Below are 21,899 nucleotides of genomic sequence, written 5' to 3' on the forward strand. Positions count from 1 at the left end.
GCATTCCTCTATTGGACCTCCTCCCACTCATGGGAGTTCTTTTTCACTTTTATAAATCTACCTTTGCTCTGTTTTTAAAAAGAAAAGGAAAAAGGAAACCTGGTCTTGAACCTTGGCAATACCATTTGCAAAATACCCTTAGGCAAGCTGCTGTGACCTTACCAGGAGTCTGTTTCATATCTATAAGAATTATTATTTGGGCTGAGAGATGGTTCAGTGGTTAAAAGCCCTGATTGCTCTTGCAGAGGACCCAAGTTCAATTCCTAGCACTCACATGACAGCTAAGAACCATCCTTAACTCCAGTTCCAGAGGCTCCAAAGCTCTCTTCTGACCTCTGAGGCATTGTATGACATGGGTGCACTCACAGACATGCAGACAATACATGCATACACATAAAATAAAAATAATAAAATATTAAAGAATTATTATTCTTGGGACTGGAGAGATGGCACAGCAGTTAGGAGCACTGGATGTTCTTACAGAGGGCCAGGGTTCGGTTCCCAGCACCCACATGGTGGCTAGCAACTGTCCAAAACTTCAGTTCCAGGAGATCTGACTCCTTCTGGCCTTTATTGGCATTGCACATACATGGTACACTTACATACATGTAGACAAAATACTCATACATATAAAAATAAAAAAAGTAAAAGAGAATTATTATTCCCATTATATAAATAGGAGATACCTATTTTTTAATTTTAATTTTTAATATTTTTTGGTCTTTTTGAGACAGGTCTCCCTGTAGCACCAGCTGGCCTGCAACGTGCTATATAGACCAGGCTGGCCTTGAACTCACAGAGATCCGCCTGCCTCTGCCTCCTGAGTGCTGGGATTAAAGGTATGTGGCACCACCCCAGGCTTATTATTATTATTATTATTATTATTATTATTATTATTATTTGGTCTTTTTGAGACAGGGTCTCCCTGTAGCCCCAGCTGTCCTGGAACTCACTATGTAGACCAGGCTGGCCTTGAATTTACAGAGATCTGCCTGCCTCTGCCTCCCAAGTGCTGGGATTAAAGGTGCGCACCGCCACCATGCCTGGCTTATTTTTTAATTTAAAAAATTTATTTACCAGCTGGGAGTGGTGGCCAGTTTTAGGCCTCAGGTTCCAGGCTTTGGGGGCTGTGGCTGCCTCCAGCCTCCCATATTGTTTAAGATGTTATTGTGGCCAAATCCAGAAGCCCTACTGGCCTTCTAATCCCATCCCCATCCCTAGCCTGCAGTCCTGGGAGGGACCTATCCATTGACTTGTGTGTCTCCCCCTATAGCAGGGTACCTCTCCTATGCACCTTGCTGTGAGATACAACTTCCCTGCCCTGGTCCAGCTGCTCATTGATGCCCACAGTGACTTGGATGCCATAGATAATGTAAGTGACTTCAGAAGCCATTCAGCCCTAGAGGGCCTCTGGGCAACCTACAAGCTGGCAAGGACTGTGCTGCAGTCTCCCAGCATGGCCCAGAATTGAGGAATCAATTCTCTTTTTAACTCTCAAATAGTTGTTTGGTTTATTTTCATTTTTATTCTTTTTATTCATTCAGGTTTATCCATATTTATTTTTATTCATTATGTGTATCTGTGTGAATATATGCCACATGTGGGCAGGTGCCTAGAGAATGCAGATGAGAGTGTCATCTCCTGGAGCTTGAGTTACAGGCAGATGTGAGCTCCACCTCTCATGTGGGTGCTGGGAACTGTACTTGGGTCATCTGCAAGAGCAGTAAGCACTCTTAACCACTGAGCCATCTCTCTGTCCCCAACAAGGGTATTTTTATGTAACAAAGTATTGACTTCTAAAGTTATGATCACTAAGGAGCTGTATTTATTAATTTTAATTTTTGAGATAGTATTCATGCATCCCAGTTTAACCTCAAACTTGCTGTGTAGTTGAGGATGATCTTGAACTCCTGAACCTCCTGCCTCTACTTCCTGAGTGCTGGAATTACACAAGTGGGCCCAGCTTCTGTGGTGCTAGGGACCAAACACTGGGCTTCATGCATGCTAGGCAAGCACTCTACCATCTAAGCTACATCCCCAGATGCTACTCTGGCTTTGAGCAACAGACTGTCATCCCATGTGCTTTTCTGCTTACCTGTCCCCTTATCTTCTCTCCAGAGGCAGCAGACACCCCTCCACCTTGCTGCTGAGCACGCCTGTCAGGACGTGGCAGAGATGCTCCTTGTTGCAGGCGTTGACCTAAGCCTGAGAGATAAGGTATCTCTGTTCACAGTGGCCTCTCTTTCAAGGTTTCATGGCTCCTTCCCCACCAGAGATGCTGCCACAAATGCCTCTTCCCTGTTCTCAGAGTGTTCAGGACCTTCCAAGTGACTCAGAAGCTATCTGCTCCAGCACAGCCTTCTGTCCTCTGAGGTCCCTCAGCTTTGGCCCTGCTTTTTTGGTTTAGATTTATGCTGTGGTTGCTTTCTGTTTCACAGGTCCCCACCAGACTGGTAGTTCTGTGAGTCATGTGGTGGTGGCAGGGAATGGCAGGACTGACTAGTGTCCAGCTAACATATTCCTGCACAAGCAACAGAATTTGGGGCAACTCCCCTGTTCGTGCCTCTGGATCACTGCTTCCTCAGGTGGCTGGAGACCTTGGGAGAGCTGAAGAGATGAGGCAGGATGTCACAGGCTTGGAGGACAGGCACTTGCACGTCACTCTGCAAGGCCAAGAGGGATGGATGGTGGAGGCCAGAGTTGGGGGCCGCAATCAGGCTGGACCTGGGAGGGAACTCCCTGCTTTGCGCTGAGCCTAGGCTGCTGGCGTCCTGTAAAGAATAGCTTCCAGTGTCACTGCAGACCCCTGAAATGACCCTGTGGGAGGCCTGGAGCAAAGGGCCTGGTGCCTGTGAGCAGGCAGACAGATGTGGCAGGATGGCCTATGCCCCCATCTCAGGGCTCTGATTTTTCCTCTGAGACATGAGATTAAGGTGTCATCTGAGGTGGGGGTGAAGAGTGAATGAGGGCTGGCTGATAAACTCTGGGTTTCTTTCTTTTAAAGATTTTTAAAAAATGTATATGTATATGTGTTTGTGTGAGTGCCTGTGGGGGCCAGAAAAGTGTGTGCATGGGTGCCCATGGAGACCAGAATAGGGTGTCACATTCCTTGGAGCTGTAGTTAGAGGCATTTGTGAACAACTTGATGAGGATGCTGGAATCTGAACTCTGGTCTTCATGATAGAACAGCACCTGTTCTTAACCTCTGAGCAATCTTTCCAGCTCAGCTCTGGGATTTCTAAGTCCTGAAGAAACCATCAGTGGTCGCTGGAGTTATTATTACTCCACATCTCTACCACGCAACCCAGAAACCTTTCTTCTCTACAATGCGGACTACAGGAAACCACTTCCCTTGGGCAGGAGGGTTTGTAGAGAGCAGAGACAGCTCTCTACCCTCCTATAGAAACTGTTTTCCCTTCTGTCTCTTCTTTGTAGCAAGGAAAAACTGCCCTGGCCGTGGCTGCCCGCAGTAACCATGTCAGCCTGGTGGATATGATCATCAAAGCTGATCGTTTCTACAGATGGGAGAAGGTAAGGAAGCCCCAATAGGTTTCTCCTATTGGAAAGAGAAACAACCTTGGCTGTGGGTGGAACTGGTTTTTAATCCTAGCCACAACCAATTCTGGGGCCCCTGTCTCTAAGTGGGTGGTCCTCACTGCCTTGGGTACCACCAAGATGTGAGGATCTGGAGATGGGCAAGTATCCAGATACACAGTAACAAGGTATCAGCCTGGTGTGGATCTTGCTGTAGCTCCTGGCTCAGGAACAAATTGCATGGATGATAAAGAAATGGTGAGCCATCCCACCTTCCTGCCATCTCCAGGTGATGAAGCTGCTGCTTGGATGTTTCTTCAGGCAACTTTCTGTGCCCCCAAAGCAAAGTGTCCTGGGATTGATTGGTACACATGAGTGCAGGTGCCTGAGGAGGCTAGTGGCATCAGAATCTCTGGAGCTAGAATTACAGGAGGTTGTGAGCCACTCAGTGTGGGTGCTGGGGATTGAGTTCAGATCCTCTGCAAGAGGAGGACGTGCTCTTCACTTCTGAGCCATCTCTCCAGCCCCTCAGAGAAATGTTTTGATTAATGTTTGGTTTCATGTTTAAATTTAGCTAATTAAACTATTCAAAACATTTAAAAATGAATAACTTAGTACAATAGATTATTATTATTTGAATGTTTCCTAAACTCTGAAATTATTCTGATAAATCCACTAACTTTATACATAATCTCAAGTAGTTTTCTTCTTGGCTTTTTTGTTTGTTTGTTTGTTTGTTAGTTATTGAGGTTTGAACCTATGCCCTCATGTATGCTAGGCCAACTCTCTACTAATAAGCTATATATATCCTCTGTCCAGTTAATTAAAATTAACATTTAATTAATGTGTGTGAAGTATGTTTAGCCACTAAAACATCCTGCTGGCCTCCTGTTTGCTTTTTAAAATCTTTTATTATTGAGGGGCGCATGCCGTGGTGCACAGAGGTCCAAGAACAAGTCTGTGCAGTCAGTTCTTTCCTTCCAACTTTATGTTGTGTTTTGGGGATCAAACTCAGGTTTCTAGGCTTTCATGGAGAGTGCTTTTACCTGTTGAGCCATTTTGTTTTGTTTTTTTGAGATATAGTCTCACTCTGTAGTCTAGGTTTATCTGGAACTCACTATACAACCCTGGCCAGCCTTGAACTCCAGGCACTCCTGAGGCAGGAGGCCTAGTGTTGAGATTACAAATCTGAGTCCCTGAACCTGGCTCCTTTTACATTTTTATATTTTGACATGGGATCTCAGTAAGTTGCCCAGCTTGGCCACTCTGTAGTCCAGGTAGGCCTTGAACTTGTGATCCTCCTGCCTTAGCCTCCCCAGTAGCTGGGATTAAAGGCCTGTGCCATCATACTCAGCTCTCAAATATCTTAAACACCTATATGGTTTACAAACATGGTGAACTTCTCTAACACTCCTACTGAAAAATCAATTGATGGGGCTGGAGAGATGGCTCATTGGTTTAAGGCACTAACTGGTATTTCAGAAGACCTGGGTTCAATTCCCAGGACCTACATGGTGGCTAACAACGGTCCATAACTCCAGTTCAGGGGATTTGACACCCTCTTCTGACCTACACAGGCATTGCTGGACATGGATGCACTTATATACATGCAGGCAATCCACTCATACACATAAAAATAATAAATTATACATACATATATATATACACATATATATGTATGTATTTTTGAGACAGGGTCTTCCTGTAGACCCAGCTGGCCTGGAACTCACTATGTAGACCAGGCTACCCTTGAACTCACAGAGATTCTCCTGCCTCTGCCTCCTGAGTGCTGGGATTAAAGGCATGTGCCACCATGGCTGGCAATAAAATATTTTTTAAAAAATAAGAAAAATCAGTTGATGTATAAATTTCAGTAGGCATCATAGATACTCTTTTTCACTGATACAATAGATTATCCTAAATTTTATAATCCCTTTATATATGACAGCCACCTCAAAACATAATCCCAAGATATTAATAGTTGGAGTAATGGACTCATGTCTGCTCAGTTCTAAACCACTTCAGGCTTTATAGGCTTTTAGTAGGAAACAGTGGCTTCACATGGGATCATAGATAACCATCTCTCTACCTGCAGACCAGTTCCAGCAGTATCTCTGGGTTGCAGACAAGCATCAGTAGTAGAGTCTAAAGCTCCCATGTGGTCTCATTGTTTCAAGAGAACAGTTGTTTAACACTTAAAGTGAGACTTGAATTCCAAGTTCTTAATTAAATAAATAAAAAATAAAAAACTAGAGGCCATCAAGATAACCCAGTGGGTAAAAGCACTTGCCATGAAGCCTGAAGATCTGAGTTTGAGCTCATCTCCCACAATGCTGGCCAGAGACCAGAATATTGGACTTGGAGCTACAGATGTCTAGGTGATTTTTTTCACCTCAGGATTTATTTGTTTATTTTAAAAATGATTTGTTGAGGCTGGAGTGATGGGTCAGCAGTTAAGAGCACTGGCTGCTCTTGTAGAAGACCCAGGTTCAAATCCCAACACCCATATGGCAGCTAACAATCATCCATAACTCCAGTTCCAAGGGATCTGACACCCCCTTCTGTCCTCTGTGAGTACTGAATGACATGGGTGTACTTACATACATGCAGGCAATACACTCATAAAATAAAAATGCATAAATCAAAAATATTTTTTAAAATTATTTTATTTGGGCTAGAGAGATGGCTCAGTGGTTAAGAACGCTGGTTGTTCTTGCAGAAGACCCGGGTTCAAATCCCAGCACCCACATGGCAGCTAAAAACTGTCTGTAACTCCAGTCCCAGGGGAGCTGACAGCCTTTTCTGACCTCTGTGGGCATTGCACCACACGGGTGCACTCACCCACATGCAGGCATAACACTCATACACATAAAATAAAAATAATAAATTTTTAAAAATTATTTGTCCAAGTGTTTTGATGGTATGTATACTGGTTTGCATGTAGTGCCCACAAAGGCCAGAAGAGGGCGACAGTGGGTGCTGGGAGTCAAACCCAGGTCCTTTAGAAGAACAGCAAATCTCATCTCACTCAGACTTAAAAAAAAAAATTGTTTGTATGTGTTTGGGTAGATATGCCATGGTGCTCCTCTGGAGGTCAGAGGACAAACTAGCAGGTGTGTTTCTCTTTGCATCATGTGGGTTCTGAGGATCAAATTCAAGTCATCAGGCTTAGCAGCAAGCACCCTTACCTGTTAAGCCATCTCATCACACACACCCTTTATTTTATTATATATTTTTTGGAGATAGGATCTCATGCAGTTCAGTCTGCTGTTAAGCCAGCTTGTTACATAGCTGAAGATGACCTTGAATTTTGTTTGTTTTTGAGACAGGGTCTCACTATGTAGCCCTGACTGGCCTGAAACTATGTAGACCAGGCTGGCCTCAAACTCACAGAGATCTGCCTCCTGAGTCCTGGGATTAAAGGCTTGGGCCACCATACCCAGCGAACTTGAATTTCATATTCTACTACTTCCTGAGTGGGAGATTACAGGTGTATGCCACCATACCTGGTTTTTTGTGGTTCAGGGGAAGAAATCCAGGGTTTTATCCATGCAGGGAAAGCACTCTTCCGACTGTACCACATCCCCAGCCCCTCACTTTGAACTTTTTAAAAAATGGATATAGCTCAATATTCATTCTTTACACAGGCTGCAATGGTGTGGGCTTAATTTATGCTGTTATGTAATTCTCCTGTAACCCTAATGTTGTTACCTGCTTTTCCTAAAAAGAACTCCCTAATCCCCCCTTCATTGCCTGTTAGGATTCAGCAAGCCTGAGTCTGGTTTTGCCATAGCTTCTGAATTATTCTGCTAACAGCTACTATACAAGAGGGAAAGTGGGAAACACTTGCCTTGCATGCATGAGACCCTGGATTCAGTCCCAAGCATCACACACACCACCACCACCACCACCACCACCACCATCAACAACAACAACAGCAGCAGCAGCAACAACCACCTCACCTCCAGAACGGCCTCTGACCAGAGAAGTTTGGGAAGGCTTCCTGGAGTAGGTGGCACAGTAGCGCTTTTTTAGCTATGGCGATGGGATTGAGAGGCAGGGAGGTAAGTTCTAGATGGAGGAACTCTAGTGTGATTAAATTGGGTACCAAAGGTCAAGGCAAGATACAGCGAGACAATGTGGTGGACACGAAGCCACAGACCCAGGCTGATTCAGGTTCCTAGGCTATAGCCCTACATCACTGTGTCCAATATCATGAGGCAGCACCTTCAAGGAGGCCCCAGACAGATCCTGAAACTTTCAGCATCTGCCCCACAGGACAACCTTTCATGCGGGGACCCCAGTGACTCCTTTGGGAAGGGCTTGACCTTTAAGCAGGATCATCGGCAGGAAACACAGCAGCTCCGATCCGTGCTTTGGCAACTGGCCTCCCGGTATCTGAGACCTGCGGAGTGGAAGAAGCTGGCATACTCCTGGGAGTTCACCGAGGCCCATGTCAGTGCCATTGAGCAACAGTGGACAGGTACCATCTTGCCCTGTCGGGGGCATCCAGTGGGTGGGGCATGTGAGGTGAGTTCTGTGTTCTGTGTCCTGGGTAAAGGGCCTATGCAACCCCAGCCCCATACCACTTCCAAATCACAGCTCCAGGCTTCTGCATACATTGTGCACCCCTCCTTTACCTCCCTCATGACCTTGAACTTCAACCTGAAGAATCACCTGAAACCCATAACCACTGTTTACACACTCAACTAAAGCCATTCTCCATGAAGATAAGAGGACCTACTGTGGTCACTATTGTTTAATATCAGTTTAGACATTTTGACTTTGGCATTAAGGCATGAAAAGTAAATAGAGATGAAGAATGTCATGCTGGACCAATGGCTCAGAAAGAGCACTTGTTGTGCAAGCATGAGGACCTGAGTTTGAATCACCAGAACCCAGATAAAAGATGGGTGTGGCCATGTGTGCCTGTAACCCCAGTGCTGGAGGGGTGGGCAGTTAGGTGGAGACATAAGGATCACTGGGGCTAGAGCCAGCCTACCTGAAGAAAATGGTGAGCTCCAGGTTCAGCAAGAGACTCTGTCTCAAGGGACTAAGGCAGGAGGTGTGATAGAGCAGGAGACCCAGTGCCCCTTTTGGCCTCCACACAAAAGTGCACCCAGAATACACACACATGTGCATATGCTAGTATACACCACACACTCATATACCACAAATACACACACGAGAAACAAGGAACATAGATATTGGAAAGGAATTTTTCATCACAAATGCTATAATTCCTATACACAGGAAGTCTAGAAGATGCAAGTCAAAAAGTTAGAACAGAGATAACTCAATGAAATGATTAAATACAGAATAAAATATACAAACATAATATTCCTATGTATCATCAGTAGATGGACCAAAAGTAGTTAGAATTTTAAGAGATTCCACATACACAGTATATTTTATCTGGAAAAAATTGTTTTGCTTTTTGAGTCAGGGCTCCCTGTAGCCCCAGTTGGCCTGGAACTTACGAGACAGACCAGGCTGACCTCAGTCTCCCAGAGATCCATCTGCCTCTGCCTTTGGAGTGCTGGAATTATAGGCATGTGCCACCACGCTGGGCTAAAAAAAAGTAATTTTTTGACACAGGGTCTCATGTTTCCCAGGCTGGCCTCCAATTCCATATACAGCCGAGGATAACTTTGAACTTTAAAAAAAAATTAAATCATATTCATTTATTTTATGTGTGTATGTGTTGTGGGGGTGTGTGGCATGATGCTCGTGTGAAAGTCAGAGACAATTTGCAGGAGTCGTTTGTCTCCTTCCACTGTATGGGAACTGAGAATCCAACTCAGCTTGTCAGGCTTGGCTGCAGGTGTCTTTACCTGCTGAACTATCTTGCCAGACCAAACTTTGAACTTCTGATCTTCCTGCCTCTGCTTCCCAAGTACTAGGATTGTAGGTGTCCACCACTACACCTGGCCGCCTTAGGCACCCCCCGACTTACAAGTGCATATACACTCAGACACATGACTGCACACACAAATAAAATATAGTAGGTAAATCTAATACATAAATAAGTGGTATTGAGACACTGGGCCAGATGAAATCGCTGCCCCAGCAAGAGCTGCCCATGAGGAAGTACTGCTAAGGGCCCAGACTATAACCCAGAAAGTCGCAGGAAGCAGAGCAGTGGAGTGGGCCAATCCACTGGGTCCATCCTATGGTTTGGCAGCGCATCTATTTGCACCCCAGGCAGGAAGGGCCAACCTAGTTGACAGGACTTAATTCTCAGGTCTAGGCACTGATAGTAGAGATTAGGAGATGTGCTGGACAGCTTTAGTTGTCAACTGGACACACCTGGTTAGAGGGAGCCTCAATTGGGGAACTTCCTCCATTGGACTGGCCTATGGCCATGTCTGTGAGGCATTTTCTTGATTGTTGAGGAATGTGGGTGGGCCCAGCCCACTGTGGGTGGTGCTACCCCTGGGCAGGCTGTTCTGTATTGGTATAAGAAAGCAGGCTGGGGGCTGAAGAGATGGCTCAATGGTTAAAAACACTGGCTGTCTTGCAGAAGACCTGGGTTTGAATCCCAGCACCCGCATGGCAGCTAACAACTGTCCATAACTCCAGTTCCAGGGCATCCAATGATCTCTTCTGTCCTTCACCGGCATTACACAACATGGGTGCACTTACCTACATGCAGGCAATACATGCATACACATAAAATAAAAATAATAAGAAAGCAGGCTGAGCACTGGCCAGGGGAGCAAGGCAGTAAGCAGTGTTCCTCCATGGCCTGTGCTTCAGCTCCTGCCTCCAGATTCCTGCCCTGAGTTCCTCCTACCTGGGGGTACCTCATGATGAACTGTGACACAGGAGATATAAACCAAACAAACCCTTTTCCTCCCCAAGTTGGTATTGGTCAGAGTGTTTTGTCACAGCAATCAAAGGCAAACTAGAATGGGGTGATTATTTCCCCAAACACGGTTGTTTATTGGAATCACCTGGGAAACTTTAAGGCTGTTTAACACCTGCTCAACCCTCAGACCCAAGTATGTTTGAGTCAGGGGTGGAATGGGTCCAGGTGCCAGTACTGCTTTGTGCTCCCCAGGTATTTTCCAATGAGTAGCTAAGGCTGAGAACCATCAGCCAGTGCTGGTGCAAAAACACAGCCAGCTGCCTCTCATTGTACTGTTTTTCCATCTGTAAAATAGATCCAACAAGCATGCAAGGCAGAGTGTGACCAGCTAACGAGGTGTACAGTACAATCTGGTACCTTGAACACAGAAGCTAATTCTTTCTGGACAGGGTGGATGGTGGATGTTCAAGACGAAACGAAGCTGGGGAGGTTCTGTGTCCTGAGACACCAGTCACAACCCCACCCCATCTGAGAGGCTGCACCCCAAGCCCAACCCTAGCCACCCATAAGCAGGGAGACAGGCCTCAGCTTCCTACTGCCTAGTCCTCTCTGCAGCTGGAGTCATTTAGGCTGCAGTAGAGGGCAGCACAGACAGGTGCTCTGGGGAGGAGCCGAGCTGATCTTGCCTTTTCTCCTCATCGTCTGTCCACAGGCTCCAGGAGCTACCGGGAGCATGGTCACCGCATGCTACTCATCTGGCTGCATGGTGTGGCCACAGCTGGCAAGAACCCCAGCAAAGCACTGTTTGAGGGCCTCATGGCCATTGGCAGGAGAGACCTGGCTGGTAAGTGTGTCCTTTGTTGGCCATCTGCTGAGGAGCTGCAGAGGCCTCACTGGAGTGCTAGCGATCTCCAAGGGCAGCTGAGACCAGAGCACTCTGGCTAGCTGTGGTCCTTCCTGATTACAGCTCTAGTACAGCTCTACATCTTCCACGGAGTCAGCCAGAGCCTTGGTGAACCAAGGCCTCTTTTTCCATCAGTGCCTGTGACTGACTGTGCCACTGAACCCTGGGGCCGTCACAGCCACCAAAGCCACCAATAACACTATAATCTCTACCTCCCCAACCTTTCTAACCTCGATGTATTTTTCCCCTCTAGTTTGGAATAAATTGAGAACCGCCCTCAGACTTTTTCGCACACATTAGGAAATGAGCCAGAAACTGGCTTAATAAGTTCAGCCAGTTACCTCTGGTAAATGAAATTTCTGAGGGCATCCTAAGGGTACGTTAGTGTGCCGATCCCAAAAGCCTCTGTTCAGATGGTGCCACGGGACCTTCAGATAAACAGGAGCAAAGGTTCTGGAACTAATCATTAAAGACAAAATCAGCTCTTGATGAAAAAGTCTTAAATACTAGAATATTTGGGGAGGGCAGGGACAGGAGAGGCAACATGAAGCAACAGGAATCCTGTGTTTTGCAGAGAGCATGAGGAAGAAGGCAAATGGTGAACCAAGGGCCCCCAGGAGGTGCACAGCCATGTGAGCGGGACAGACAAGGATGTCCGTAAGGGCTTTAACAACAGTCACTGCAAACAGACCTCCAGCAGGATCTACTGAATCACAGAGCCAGCAGGAAAGTAATCTTTTTCAGAGGCTCGTCAGGGGCTTGTCCCCGTTTTCTGGGTAATCCTGTCCCAGGGGTGTGAACCTTTGCAGCTCTAAGCTTACTTTTTTATGTGTGGTCAGAGGACCTCCTCAGGTGCTGTCCACATTGTTTCAAAATGGTCTCTCACTGGTCTGGGTCTCTCTGATTAGGCTGGACTGGCTGGCCAGCAAGCCCCAGGAATCCTCTTGCCTCTGCCTCTCCGTGCTGGGATTACAAACTTGTGCCACCATTGCCCTGCTTTCTATATGGATTCTGAGGATTTCTCATTAAAAACATTTTTATGTGTATCAGTGTTTTGCCTGCATGTATATAACTGCACCCCTGCGTGCACCATGGAGGCCAGAAGAGGGCGTTGGATCCCCTAGAACTGAAGTTACAGACTATAGTTAGCTATCATGTAGGTGCTGGGAACTGAACCTAAGTCCTCTGCAGGAGCAACCAGTGATCTTAACCACTGAGCCATCTTTCCAACCTTTTTACTCAGTTTTTAATAGCCCCGTGTAAAGGCTCTGTACTGTCCAATAGAACATTCTGCACTGACATGTTTTATACCTGTACATCCAAGATGGACCCACCATTATCTGATTTTTTTTTTGAGACAGGGTCTCTGTAGCCCAGTTGGCCTGGAATTCGCTATGTAGACCAGGCTAGCCTCGATCTAGCAATCCACCTGACTCTGCCTCCAGAGTAATGAGATTAAAGGCATGTGCCACTGCGCCCAGACCCAGTTATCTGAAATTTAAGTAAGCAAGTGACACCCCTTCTGGACAGCTGAGCACAGCTTCTGGGGGTGAGGTACCAGGTTCACACAGCTCTCTGCAGGATTCATGTGCCTAAAGGGGAATGTGGTTCCAGGGAACTATGACTCTTCAGAAGCTTGGTTGTTTCCTAGAATTTAGAGGCTGTGGGACAGCCTAGAGATGCTGCCAGAATGGGTGTTTCTCAGGTATAGGTGTTTCTGCCTGTGGCACTGCCATGGTCATTGTGAGGGTCCACATTTTTTTTTCTCATTTTATGTGTATGCATGTGTTGCCTGCATGTAGGTCAATGCACCTGTGTCATGTAATGCCTGCGGAGGTCAGAAGAGGCTGTCACATCCCCTGAGACTGGAGTTATGGACAGTTAACTGCCATGTGGGTGCTGGGATTCGAACCCAGATCTTCTGCAAGAACAGCCAGTGTTCTTAACCGCTGAGCCATCTCTCCAGCCCCTTTTTTTTTTTTTGGTGGTTTTTTTTTGAGACAGGGTCTCCCTGTAGCCCCAGCTGTCCTGGAACTCACTATGTAGACCAGGCTGGCCTTGAACTCACAGAGATCCGCCTGCCTCTACCTCCTGAGTGCTGGGTACACCACCACGCCCGGCTTTCTCCATCCCTTTTTATAAAATTTTATGTGTACGAGTGTATTGCCTACATGTATGTGCATGCACTCATGTCGTGCAATGCCACGGAGGTCAGAAGAGGGCTTCAGATTACCCTGGAACTGGGGTTGAGGACAGTTCGTAGCTGCCATGTGGGTGCTGGGGATTGAATCTGGGTCCTCTGCAACAGCAGTCAGTGCTCTTAACCACTAAGCCATCTCTCCAGCCCCGAGAATCCACCTCTTAAGAAAGCTCTACACCTTGACACTGGGCTGGAGACACAGCTGAAGCTGGTAGAGCTGAAAGGGGCTTTAGCTGACAGGTGTGGCTGGGTGCACAGTGGTATCAACTTCTGAGAGGCCACCTGTTTGACATCTGTTCAAACTATAAACATATTTCCCCTTTATTCTAACAATCCCTGCCCCCCCATCCTCCTTTCTTCTTCATTTTCTACTTCCCCTTTGGTCTAGCAATCTCCCTTCCCTTCCCCTCCTCTCTCTTCCCTTCCTCCCTCCCTCCACCTTGTCCTTCCCTCTGTCTGCCTGCCTTTTCTCCCTTCCTACTCCCCTTCCTTCCCTCTCTACCTCATAGTTTTTCTTGTGTCATATATATATATATATATATATATATACTTTTAAACGTAATTTTCTTTTATGTGTATTAGTGTTTTGCCTGCATGTACATATGTGTGTTATGTGCACACAGTGCCTGTAGAGGCTAGAAGAGGGCAACAAATTTCCTGGAACTGGAGTTACAGCCATTATGTGGGTGCTGGAAACCAACTCCCGGTCCTTTGCAAGATCAGCAAGTCCTCTTAGCCCTGAGCCATCTCTCCAGACCCTTTTTGAGACAGGGTCTCTCTGTAGCCCCAGCTGGCCTGGAACTCACTATGTAGACAAGGCTGGCCTTGAACTCACAGAAATCCACTTGCCTCTGCCTCCTGAGTGCTGGGATTAAAGGCATGCCACCACCATGCTCGGCCTATACTGGCTTTAAAAAAACTTACTGAAGGGGCTGGAGAGATGGCGCAGTGGTTAGAGCACTGACTGCTCTTGCAGAGGACCCAGGTTTGATTCCCAGCACACACATGGTGGCTATGAACCATCCTTAACTCCAGTTCCAGGGGAATCCAAAGTCCTCTTCTGACCTCCATGGCATTGCAGAACACGGGTGCACTCACATACATGTAGGCAATACACTCATACATAAAAAATTAATAAAGCCGGGCGTGGTGGCACACACCTTTAATCCCAGCACTCAGGAGGCAGATCTCTGCTAGCTCGAGTTCGGGGCCAGCCTGGTCTACATAGTGAGTTCCAGGACAGCTGGGGCTACAGGGAGACCCTGTCTCAAAAAGATCAAAAAATAAATAAGAATAAAATATTAACAAAACAAAACACTGTTCAGGCCAGCTGGTGTTACAAGGAGACTCTGCCTCAAAAAAAATTTTTGTTTGTGTGTATATAAGTGTGGGTGTGCATGTTGTGTGCTATGGTATGCATGCACAGGTTAGAGGACAACCTGTCGGAGTTGGGTCCCAGGAATCAAACTCAGGTTGTCAGGGCTTGGTAGCAAGTGCCTTAAATCACTGAGCCATCTTGCCAGCCCTGGATGATGTTCTTAGCAACTGGTTTTCTCTTAAAGATTATCTTGGAGTTTCAGTGTCACAGTATTGAGTTTATTTCCAGTTGGACACTCTAATCTTCCAGTAGCCTCATTGTCTATGATTAGTGAGTTTGGACACAGAGCATACTCTATCAATAAAGTTGGAAAGACAGCATGCAGTTCACACTAGAGTGAGTTCACTGTAGCAGCTGAGGCAGCTGTGGTATATATAACAAGTGTGTGGGGTGTACCCTGTGAGGTCCTCCTAAAAGGGAGTGGTGGGTCCTATTTGGTGACTGGTATTTTCTCTGGCACTGTTGGTATTGGCTCTGTTGAATATGTCTCTGTTAGAGCTCAAGAGATGGCTCAGCAGCTATGAGTCCTTGCTGCTCTTGTAGAGGACCTGAATTCCAGTCCCAGCACTCACACTGTAACTCCAGCTCCATGAGATCTGGCACCATCTTCTGGCCTTCTCAGGCACTGCACTCATATCCCACGCACACATGCACATACATACGACTAAAAGTAGAAAAATCTTTTAAAAGTCTCTGGTAGCCAGGTGTGGTGGCATATACCTTTAATCCCAGTGCTTGGGAGGCAGAGACAGATGGATCTCTGTGAGGTCAAGGTCAACCTGGTCTACATAGTTCCAGGCCAACTGAGCTATCTATGGGAAGACCCTGTCTTTTTAAAAAGACAGTAGTGGCTGCTCCAGCAACTTCAAAGAGCCTGAAGCACTTGTCCTCTGGATTAGACTTGGTATGGAACCAGACACTGCATGAGGAGAGGCAGGGGCAGGCATCATTTCCACCTCTGTGACATTCATGTCTTGTCAGCGTAGGTAATCTGCCAAGGGGTGGGACCTCGGATCCCCAAGCTATGCACACCTGGGGCAAGGTAATTGGAGATTTTTCTTCTTTCCCAATCCTTTCATTTGTAGTACCCACCAGGGATCAAGTTGAAGTGGGTCACAGCTGGAGCTGGGTAAAATTCCTCTCAGGTGAGGCGTATATGTACATAGAAGGGACAGGGGGGCACTAGAGAGATGGTTAAGCAGTTGGGAGCAATGGCTGCTCTTGCAGAAGACCTGGGTTCCCAGAACTCACATGGTAGCTAGCAAAGATCTGTGTCTCCAGTTTCAGGGAATCTAACACCCTCTTCTGGCCTCTGCAGGTATTGCATGACAGTGGGTACACTTATATGCAGGCAAAACACTCATAAAATAAAAATCTTAGAAGGGAAGAGGGGAGTATGACCATTGCTGGGGGGGGGTGCTTTCTAGACCTTGAGGCTGTGTGCTTTGGAGGTGGAGCTACAGCCAGGACTCCAGCAGCATTGCTCTAATCTGTCCCAGCACACCTCTGCAGGTGACAGAGTGATAGAAATTGAATTCCTTTCCTGCCCTGCTGGTAACAGGTGCACAATGCATTGGGAACGTGTTAGGCACTACCTGGGCAACAGCCCCTGGTTCTGGCATCCACACAAAACCATGAGATTGGCCCCAGCCTCAGGAGGCAGGCTTCCCATCCCCAGGTGCTTGTGGATAGTACTTTTTGCATCACACCACCTGGTCCCGGCTATGTTGCACTCTCAACAGGTGTGTCAGTCACTCCACTGAGCCAAATCTGGCTTATGAAGCAGTCACCTGATAAACCCATGCAGTGGTGTGTCTATGGGGTCCCACAGATAGGGGTTTCTGATCCCTGGTGCATTTCAAATTTAGACTCTAGGTTCCCTTTCAAGATGGCTCCTTGCACATTGGGGAGCTTGTGAGATGGACGTGAATTTTTTCCAATTCAGCCACTCTGTAGGTTTCATAGCTCATAACTTGCCAGGGCCAGGAAACCTTCCCATGTCGTTGTCACTTTTACCTGATATGGGGTGGAGGAGGTTCGGCCGGGTGGCAGATGGTATTTTCTTACTGTTGCTGTCCAATTCCCACTACTCCTGAATTCCAGTGGCACCTGTCACCCATCTCAATACACAGCTGTACACCCGCTGTTCTCAAGCAGCTGTCCTTGCCCTGGGCCTGGCTTTTTCTAAACTTTTATTTACTATTGTGTATGTGTGAGGGTGGAAGGCAGAGGACAGCTTGCAGGAGTCAATTCGCTCCTTCCACTGTGGGTTTCAGGGATTGGACTCAGGTTTTCAGTTTGGTGGCAAGCACTTTTACTTGCTGAGTCACTGTGCTGGTCAAAGAACCTTGTTTTTATGATTATAGTGTTTCTTCTAGCTTTAATTTTCCATAACTACATTCAAAATTGCCAAAATTTTGTTAATTATAGCAAATATGTGGATTGAATACACTTTTTTTTTTTTTTTTTTGAGACAGGGTCTCCCTGTAGCAACAGCTGGCCTGGAACTATGTAGCCTGCCTTTGCCTCCTAAGTGCTAGGATTAAAGGCATGTACCACCACATCTGGCTGAAAACACTTCTTACATATACAGAAATTTCAACTGGTGTTATCAAATAACCTAGTGTGTGGCGTACGTCTTTGCATATACAAGGGTTTGTATGCCCCTGTGTGCATGTGCAGAGGAGGATGCCCCGCACCTGTGCCTAGGTTATAGGCATGTGTAACCACATGTGTTTTTGATTTTTTGAGACAGTCTCTCCCTATACCTCCAGCTGGCCCAACACTTGCTATATAGACCAGGCTGGCCATGATCTCACAGGTATCCACCTGCTTCTGCCTCCCCAGTGCTAGGATTAAAGGGGTGCACCACCACACCTGGCCCACATCTGAATTTCTACATGGGCATTGGGTCGTCACACTTATACAGGACTCTTACCCACTGAGCCATCTTCCCCAGGTCCACAAATAACCTATTTTATCTCCTGAAAGTCCATGTAGAAAGTATATGGCTTCAGAAATGTCTTCAAAGTAATCCAGTGCAGGAGCGTGAAAGGAAAACGTGAGGGCAGGTGAACAAGGCCATCCACAAATTGCAAATTTTGTAAATTGGATGATGGGGAAGACAGAGTTTACCATTTTTTCCAAATGTATTTAAAAATTTCCAGTAGGGGCCAGATGTGGTGGTGGCTCATGCTTATAATTCCAGTGCTTAAGAAGGCTGAGGCAGGAGGATCAGAAATCCAAAGCAAGCCTTTGCTATATAGTGAGTTCAATGTCAACCTAGGTTACATGAGAACCTGTCTCTTAAGGTTTTATTTTTATTAAAAATTTTCAGTTTTGTGTATGAGTACTTTGCCTTCATGTATGTGCACCAATGTCCTACAATATGGGTGGAAGCCAGAAGAGGATGTTGGATCCCCTGGAACTGGAGTTAGGGATGGTTGTTAGCTTCCCTGTGGGTGCTGGAAATTGAACCCAGGTCCTCTGCAAGAGGGGCCAATGCTTTTAACCTCTGAGCTATCTCTCCAGCCCCCTTATTTTTAATTATGGGTATATGTGTATGAGAGTACAGGTGCCTAAAGAGGCTAGAGGTGTTGGGTCTTCCAGGAACTAGAGTTACAGGCAGTTGTGAGCTGCCCAGTGTGGTTACTGGGAATTAAACTTGGGTCCTCTGGAAGAGCAACAAGTGTTTTCTTTTTTTGAGACAGGGTGTCTCTGTATCCCCAACTGGCCTGGAACTCGCTATGTAGACCAGGCTGGCTTCAAACTTAGAGATCTGCCTCCCAAATGCTGGGAGGCACCACACCTGGCCTTAACAAGTGTTCTTAACCACACTCATCTCTCCAGCCTGAGACCTTGTTTCTTTTTCATTGGGAGCGTGTCTCTCAAAATTCCATCAGTGAGAAAGAAGTTGGGAAGAGTATGTGGCATCCAGTAGCAGTGCAATAAACAGGAGCAACTCTCCCTTTGCCATGAGCAACCTGCTGTAGAGAGATGGAGTCATTACCCAACATCACAGAATTGGCAAACAGCCCAGATGAGCAGTAACAATTACAAAAGCCACTCACTGAAATTGAGTTTTTATTCCAAATGTTTGTAATGTCTAGAAATACAACAGCTAAAACCTAATGTGCTCAATAGGCAAGTAGACAGTGACCTTCAGGAGAGTGAGCAGTGGGCTGCCAGTCTGGCACTCAGGCTATGCCTAGCAGCATAAAATCACCTGTGTGCCTATTATGTATAGTCCCAATGTGCAGATTTACAGTGACTAACATACAAGCAAAAAAGACAGAAAAGGGAAAGAAAGGAGACAAAAACACCATCCAAACCTCAGAAATGAACATACACTTAAGAACACAGTGATGAACTTTTGGTAGCAAAATTTTCACAGTTCTTAAAAGGGGAAGTTTTCAGAAGTTCTTTAAATTCAAAAGCTAAAAAAAAAAAAACACTGAAGAGGCAACGGTCACTCTGGCTTGGAAGAGCTGCTGCTCATCATGAAGATGACAATCAGTCCTACTTCCAAAACACAATGAAGCCTGGAGAACTGGAGAGGTGGCTAGCGGGTGCTGATGTCACAGATTGTACAAACTCATGCTGGGTTGCCATCCTGAGCCAGCAGGCCCAGCTACTGCTCCTCCTGGCTGATGCTGAGGTTGCCTTTCTGCACCTCCAGTTCCTCTGCACTGACCATTGATGGGTCAATGGCAGCATATTTGGTTCCATGGAATTGCAGCAAATGTATCTGGAGAAATGCAGTTATTAGGGTTATGGTTGTAAGTCTTATGGTTACAAATATTATGGTTATGATTATTTCTGTGGTGCTGGAATTAAAGCTAGGGCTTCAGGAGTGCTAGGCAAGCATTCTACCACTGAGCTATCCCCAGGCCAGAAACTTCTATGTGTGTGCATGCATGTGGAGGTCAGAGGTCAACCTCGGGAGTCATTTCTCAGAACCTCTCTGCTCTATTTTTGAGGCAGGGTCTCTCACTGGCCTGGACCTCACGAAGTAGGCAAGGCTCGCTTGTCAGGAAGCCCCAGGGATCCACCTGTCTCCACCTCCCCCGTGCTAAGATTACATGCACCATCACACCCAGCTTTTTTTTTTTAAAAAAACTTGGGTCCTGGGGACTGAATTCAGGTCCTCATGCCTGCAGAGCAAACACTTTACAAACTGAGCCATCTCCTTAGCCCTAGAACCTTTTTTTTTTTTTTTTTTTTGAGATAGGGTCTCCCTGTAGCCCCTGTCCTGGAACTCACTATGTAGACCAGGCTGGCCTTGAACTCAGAGATCCACCTGCCTCTGCCTCCCAAGTGCTGGGACTACAGGCGTGCGCCACCATGCCCAGCAGAACCTTCATTTTTTTAACGACAGTTTTCAGAACAGAATGCACATTCTATTCTATAACAAGAGTGCAGGAAAACATCACATTAGAAACATTTCATTCTATTCTAAAATTACTAATACAGACTACAGAAAAGCTGGCAAACATAGCAAAGTAAAACAGACAGGGTCTTGCTATGTAGCTCAGGTTGTCTTTGAACTTACAGCAATCCTCCTGCCTCATTCTCCAAGTACTCTAACTGTGCACCACCATGCTTTAACCAAAGAATTCGTGGGACCTTTGACCCTAAATTGTTTTCTTTGTAACCAGTCTCACCAAATTCCTGCTAAGTTTTCATGAACATTTTTTTTCTGCATGTGTGTGTACACATGTGCATATGGAGGTCCGAGGTTTATTCTTCTGAGGGTCTCTCAATCAAATCCAGAATGTGCTGATATGGCTAGCCTCTCTAGCCAGCTGGCTCTGGAAGATGCCCATCTCCATCTTCCCAGGTTGGAATTACAGGTAGACTGCCATACCCACCCAGAATTTACATGGGTTATAGGGATCCAAGCTCTGTCTTCATACTTGCATGCCAAGCGCTTTAACTACTGAACCATCTTCCTAGCTCTTCATGAACATTTTTGTTTTGACACAGGCTCTCCCTAGAGCTCCAGCTGGCCTGGAACTCACAATGTAGATCAGGCTGGCCTTGATCTCACAAAGATCTACCTGCCTCCCAAGTGCTGGGACTAAAGGTGCACCACCACGCCCAGCTTCATGAGCATTCTTAAATGGCCTCACGATGCTCGAGCAGTGGATGTATGCCCTGCATTCCACTGCAGTATGAGGTCCAGTCTTCTGCTATGATTAAGGCTGTGATGAGACCTCTGGGCATCAGTTTTTCTATATCTAGAATTGTCTCCTTAAGATCTAGTCCACAAGCACAAAGACCAAAGACAGGACTTGCTGTGTAAGGCACCTGATACTTCTTGCCAAACTGTCAATCACTTGTTACCACTGTTCTAATCTCTCTTAGACTGAAGACATGGTGTTTTTAAAATTTATTTTTCCTGGACTGGCGTGGTGGTGAACACCTTTAATCCCAGCACTCAGGAGGCAGAGGCAGGCAGATCTCTGTGAGTTCAAGGCCATCCTGGTCTACATAGTGAGTTCCAGGACAGCTGGGTCTACAGGGAGACTCTGTCTCAAAAAGACATAAATAAATAATAAGTAAGTAAGTAAATATGCTTAGCTCTTTTGTCACTGTTTCTTTAATGTCGTTCTTTGGTATATAGTGCCTAGGAAGTGGTATGTATTGTCCTTTGTGGCTTTGGTGTGTTTCAGACTTTAGTTATATGAACCCAGATGAGTGTGAGAATACTGGTTGGCTTCTGTAGCACCTGGCCTGCTCAGGGTCGAGCGTGTTCCACTCAGTGGTACTGCTTTCTCGTTGCAGGAGTTGGTCCAGGTAGTAATGATGAGACCCTTCTCTCTGCTGTTGCCAGTGCTTTGCACACAAGCTCTGCTCCGATCACAGGACAGGTCTCTGCCGCTGTGGAAAAGAACCCTGCTGTTTGGCTTAACACATCTCAACCCCTCTGCAAAGCCTTCATTGTCACAGATGAAGACATTAGGTAAGGCATTTAACATAACTTTATAAACTTAGGTTTTGATTATAGATAAATTGTATGCTATCTGTGAGGTTCAGTGCCACAGCTAGTATAGTTGAATATCTCTAACCC

General features: G+C 46.2%; 2 protein-coding genes across 5 annotated transcripts in view; one reads left to right on the top strand and one right to left on the bottom strand.

Moving 5' to 3' along the window:
• The window catches only part of Ankdd1a (ankyrin repeat and death domain containing 1A), a 28,132-nt gene extending 15,995 nt beyond the window's left edge, over positions 1-12,137 (top strand). For 2 of the 4 annotated variants that reach the window (XM_029564989.1, XM_008836304.2), the window contains exons 10-15: positions 1,274-1,372; positions 2,119-2,217; positions 3,436-3,531; positions 7,813-8,017; positions 11,058-11,189; positions 11,824-12,137. In XM_029564989.1, coding sequence (XP_029420849.1) covers positions 1,274-1,372; positions 2,119-2,217; positions 3,436-3,531; positions 7,813-8,017; positions 11,058-11,189; positions 11,824-11,885 — 693 coding nt within the window. In that variant the 3' untranslated portion in view covers positions 11,886-12,137. The remainder of the gene's footprint in view (positions 1-1,273; positions 1,373-2,118; positions 2,218-3,435; positions 3,532-7,812; positions 8,018-11,057; positions 11,190-11,823) is intronic. The other 2 variants (XM_029564991.1, XM_029564990.1) reach the window with 2 other exon arrangements.
• A 6,756-nt stretch (positions 12,138-18,893) lies between these two features.
• Positions 18,894-21,899, bottom strand: part of Spg21 (SPG21 abhydrolase domain containing, maspardin) — a 38,955-nt gene continuing 35,949 nt past the window's right edge. Inside the window, exon 9 of the mRNA XM_008836305.3 lies at positions 18,894-19,574. Within this exon, the coding sequence (XP_008834527.1) occupies positions 19,458-19,574 (117 nt within the window). The 3' untranslated portion in view covers positions 18,894-19,457. The remainder of the gene's footprint in view (positions 19,575-21,899) is intronic.

Source organism: Nannospalax galili, unplaced genomic scaffold (assembly GCF_000622305.1).
Source record: "Nannospalax galili isolate Female #2095 unplaced genomic scaffold, S.galili_v1.0 scaffold54, whole genome shotgun sequence".
In the NCBI taxonomy this organism is placed as follows: domain Eukaryota; kingdom Metazoa; phylum Chordata; class Mammalia; order Rodentia; family Spalacidae; genus Nannospalax; species Nannospalax galili.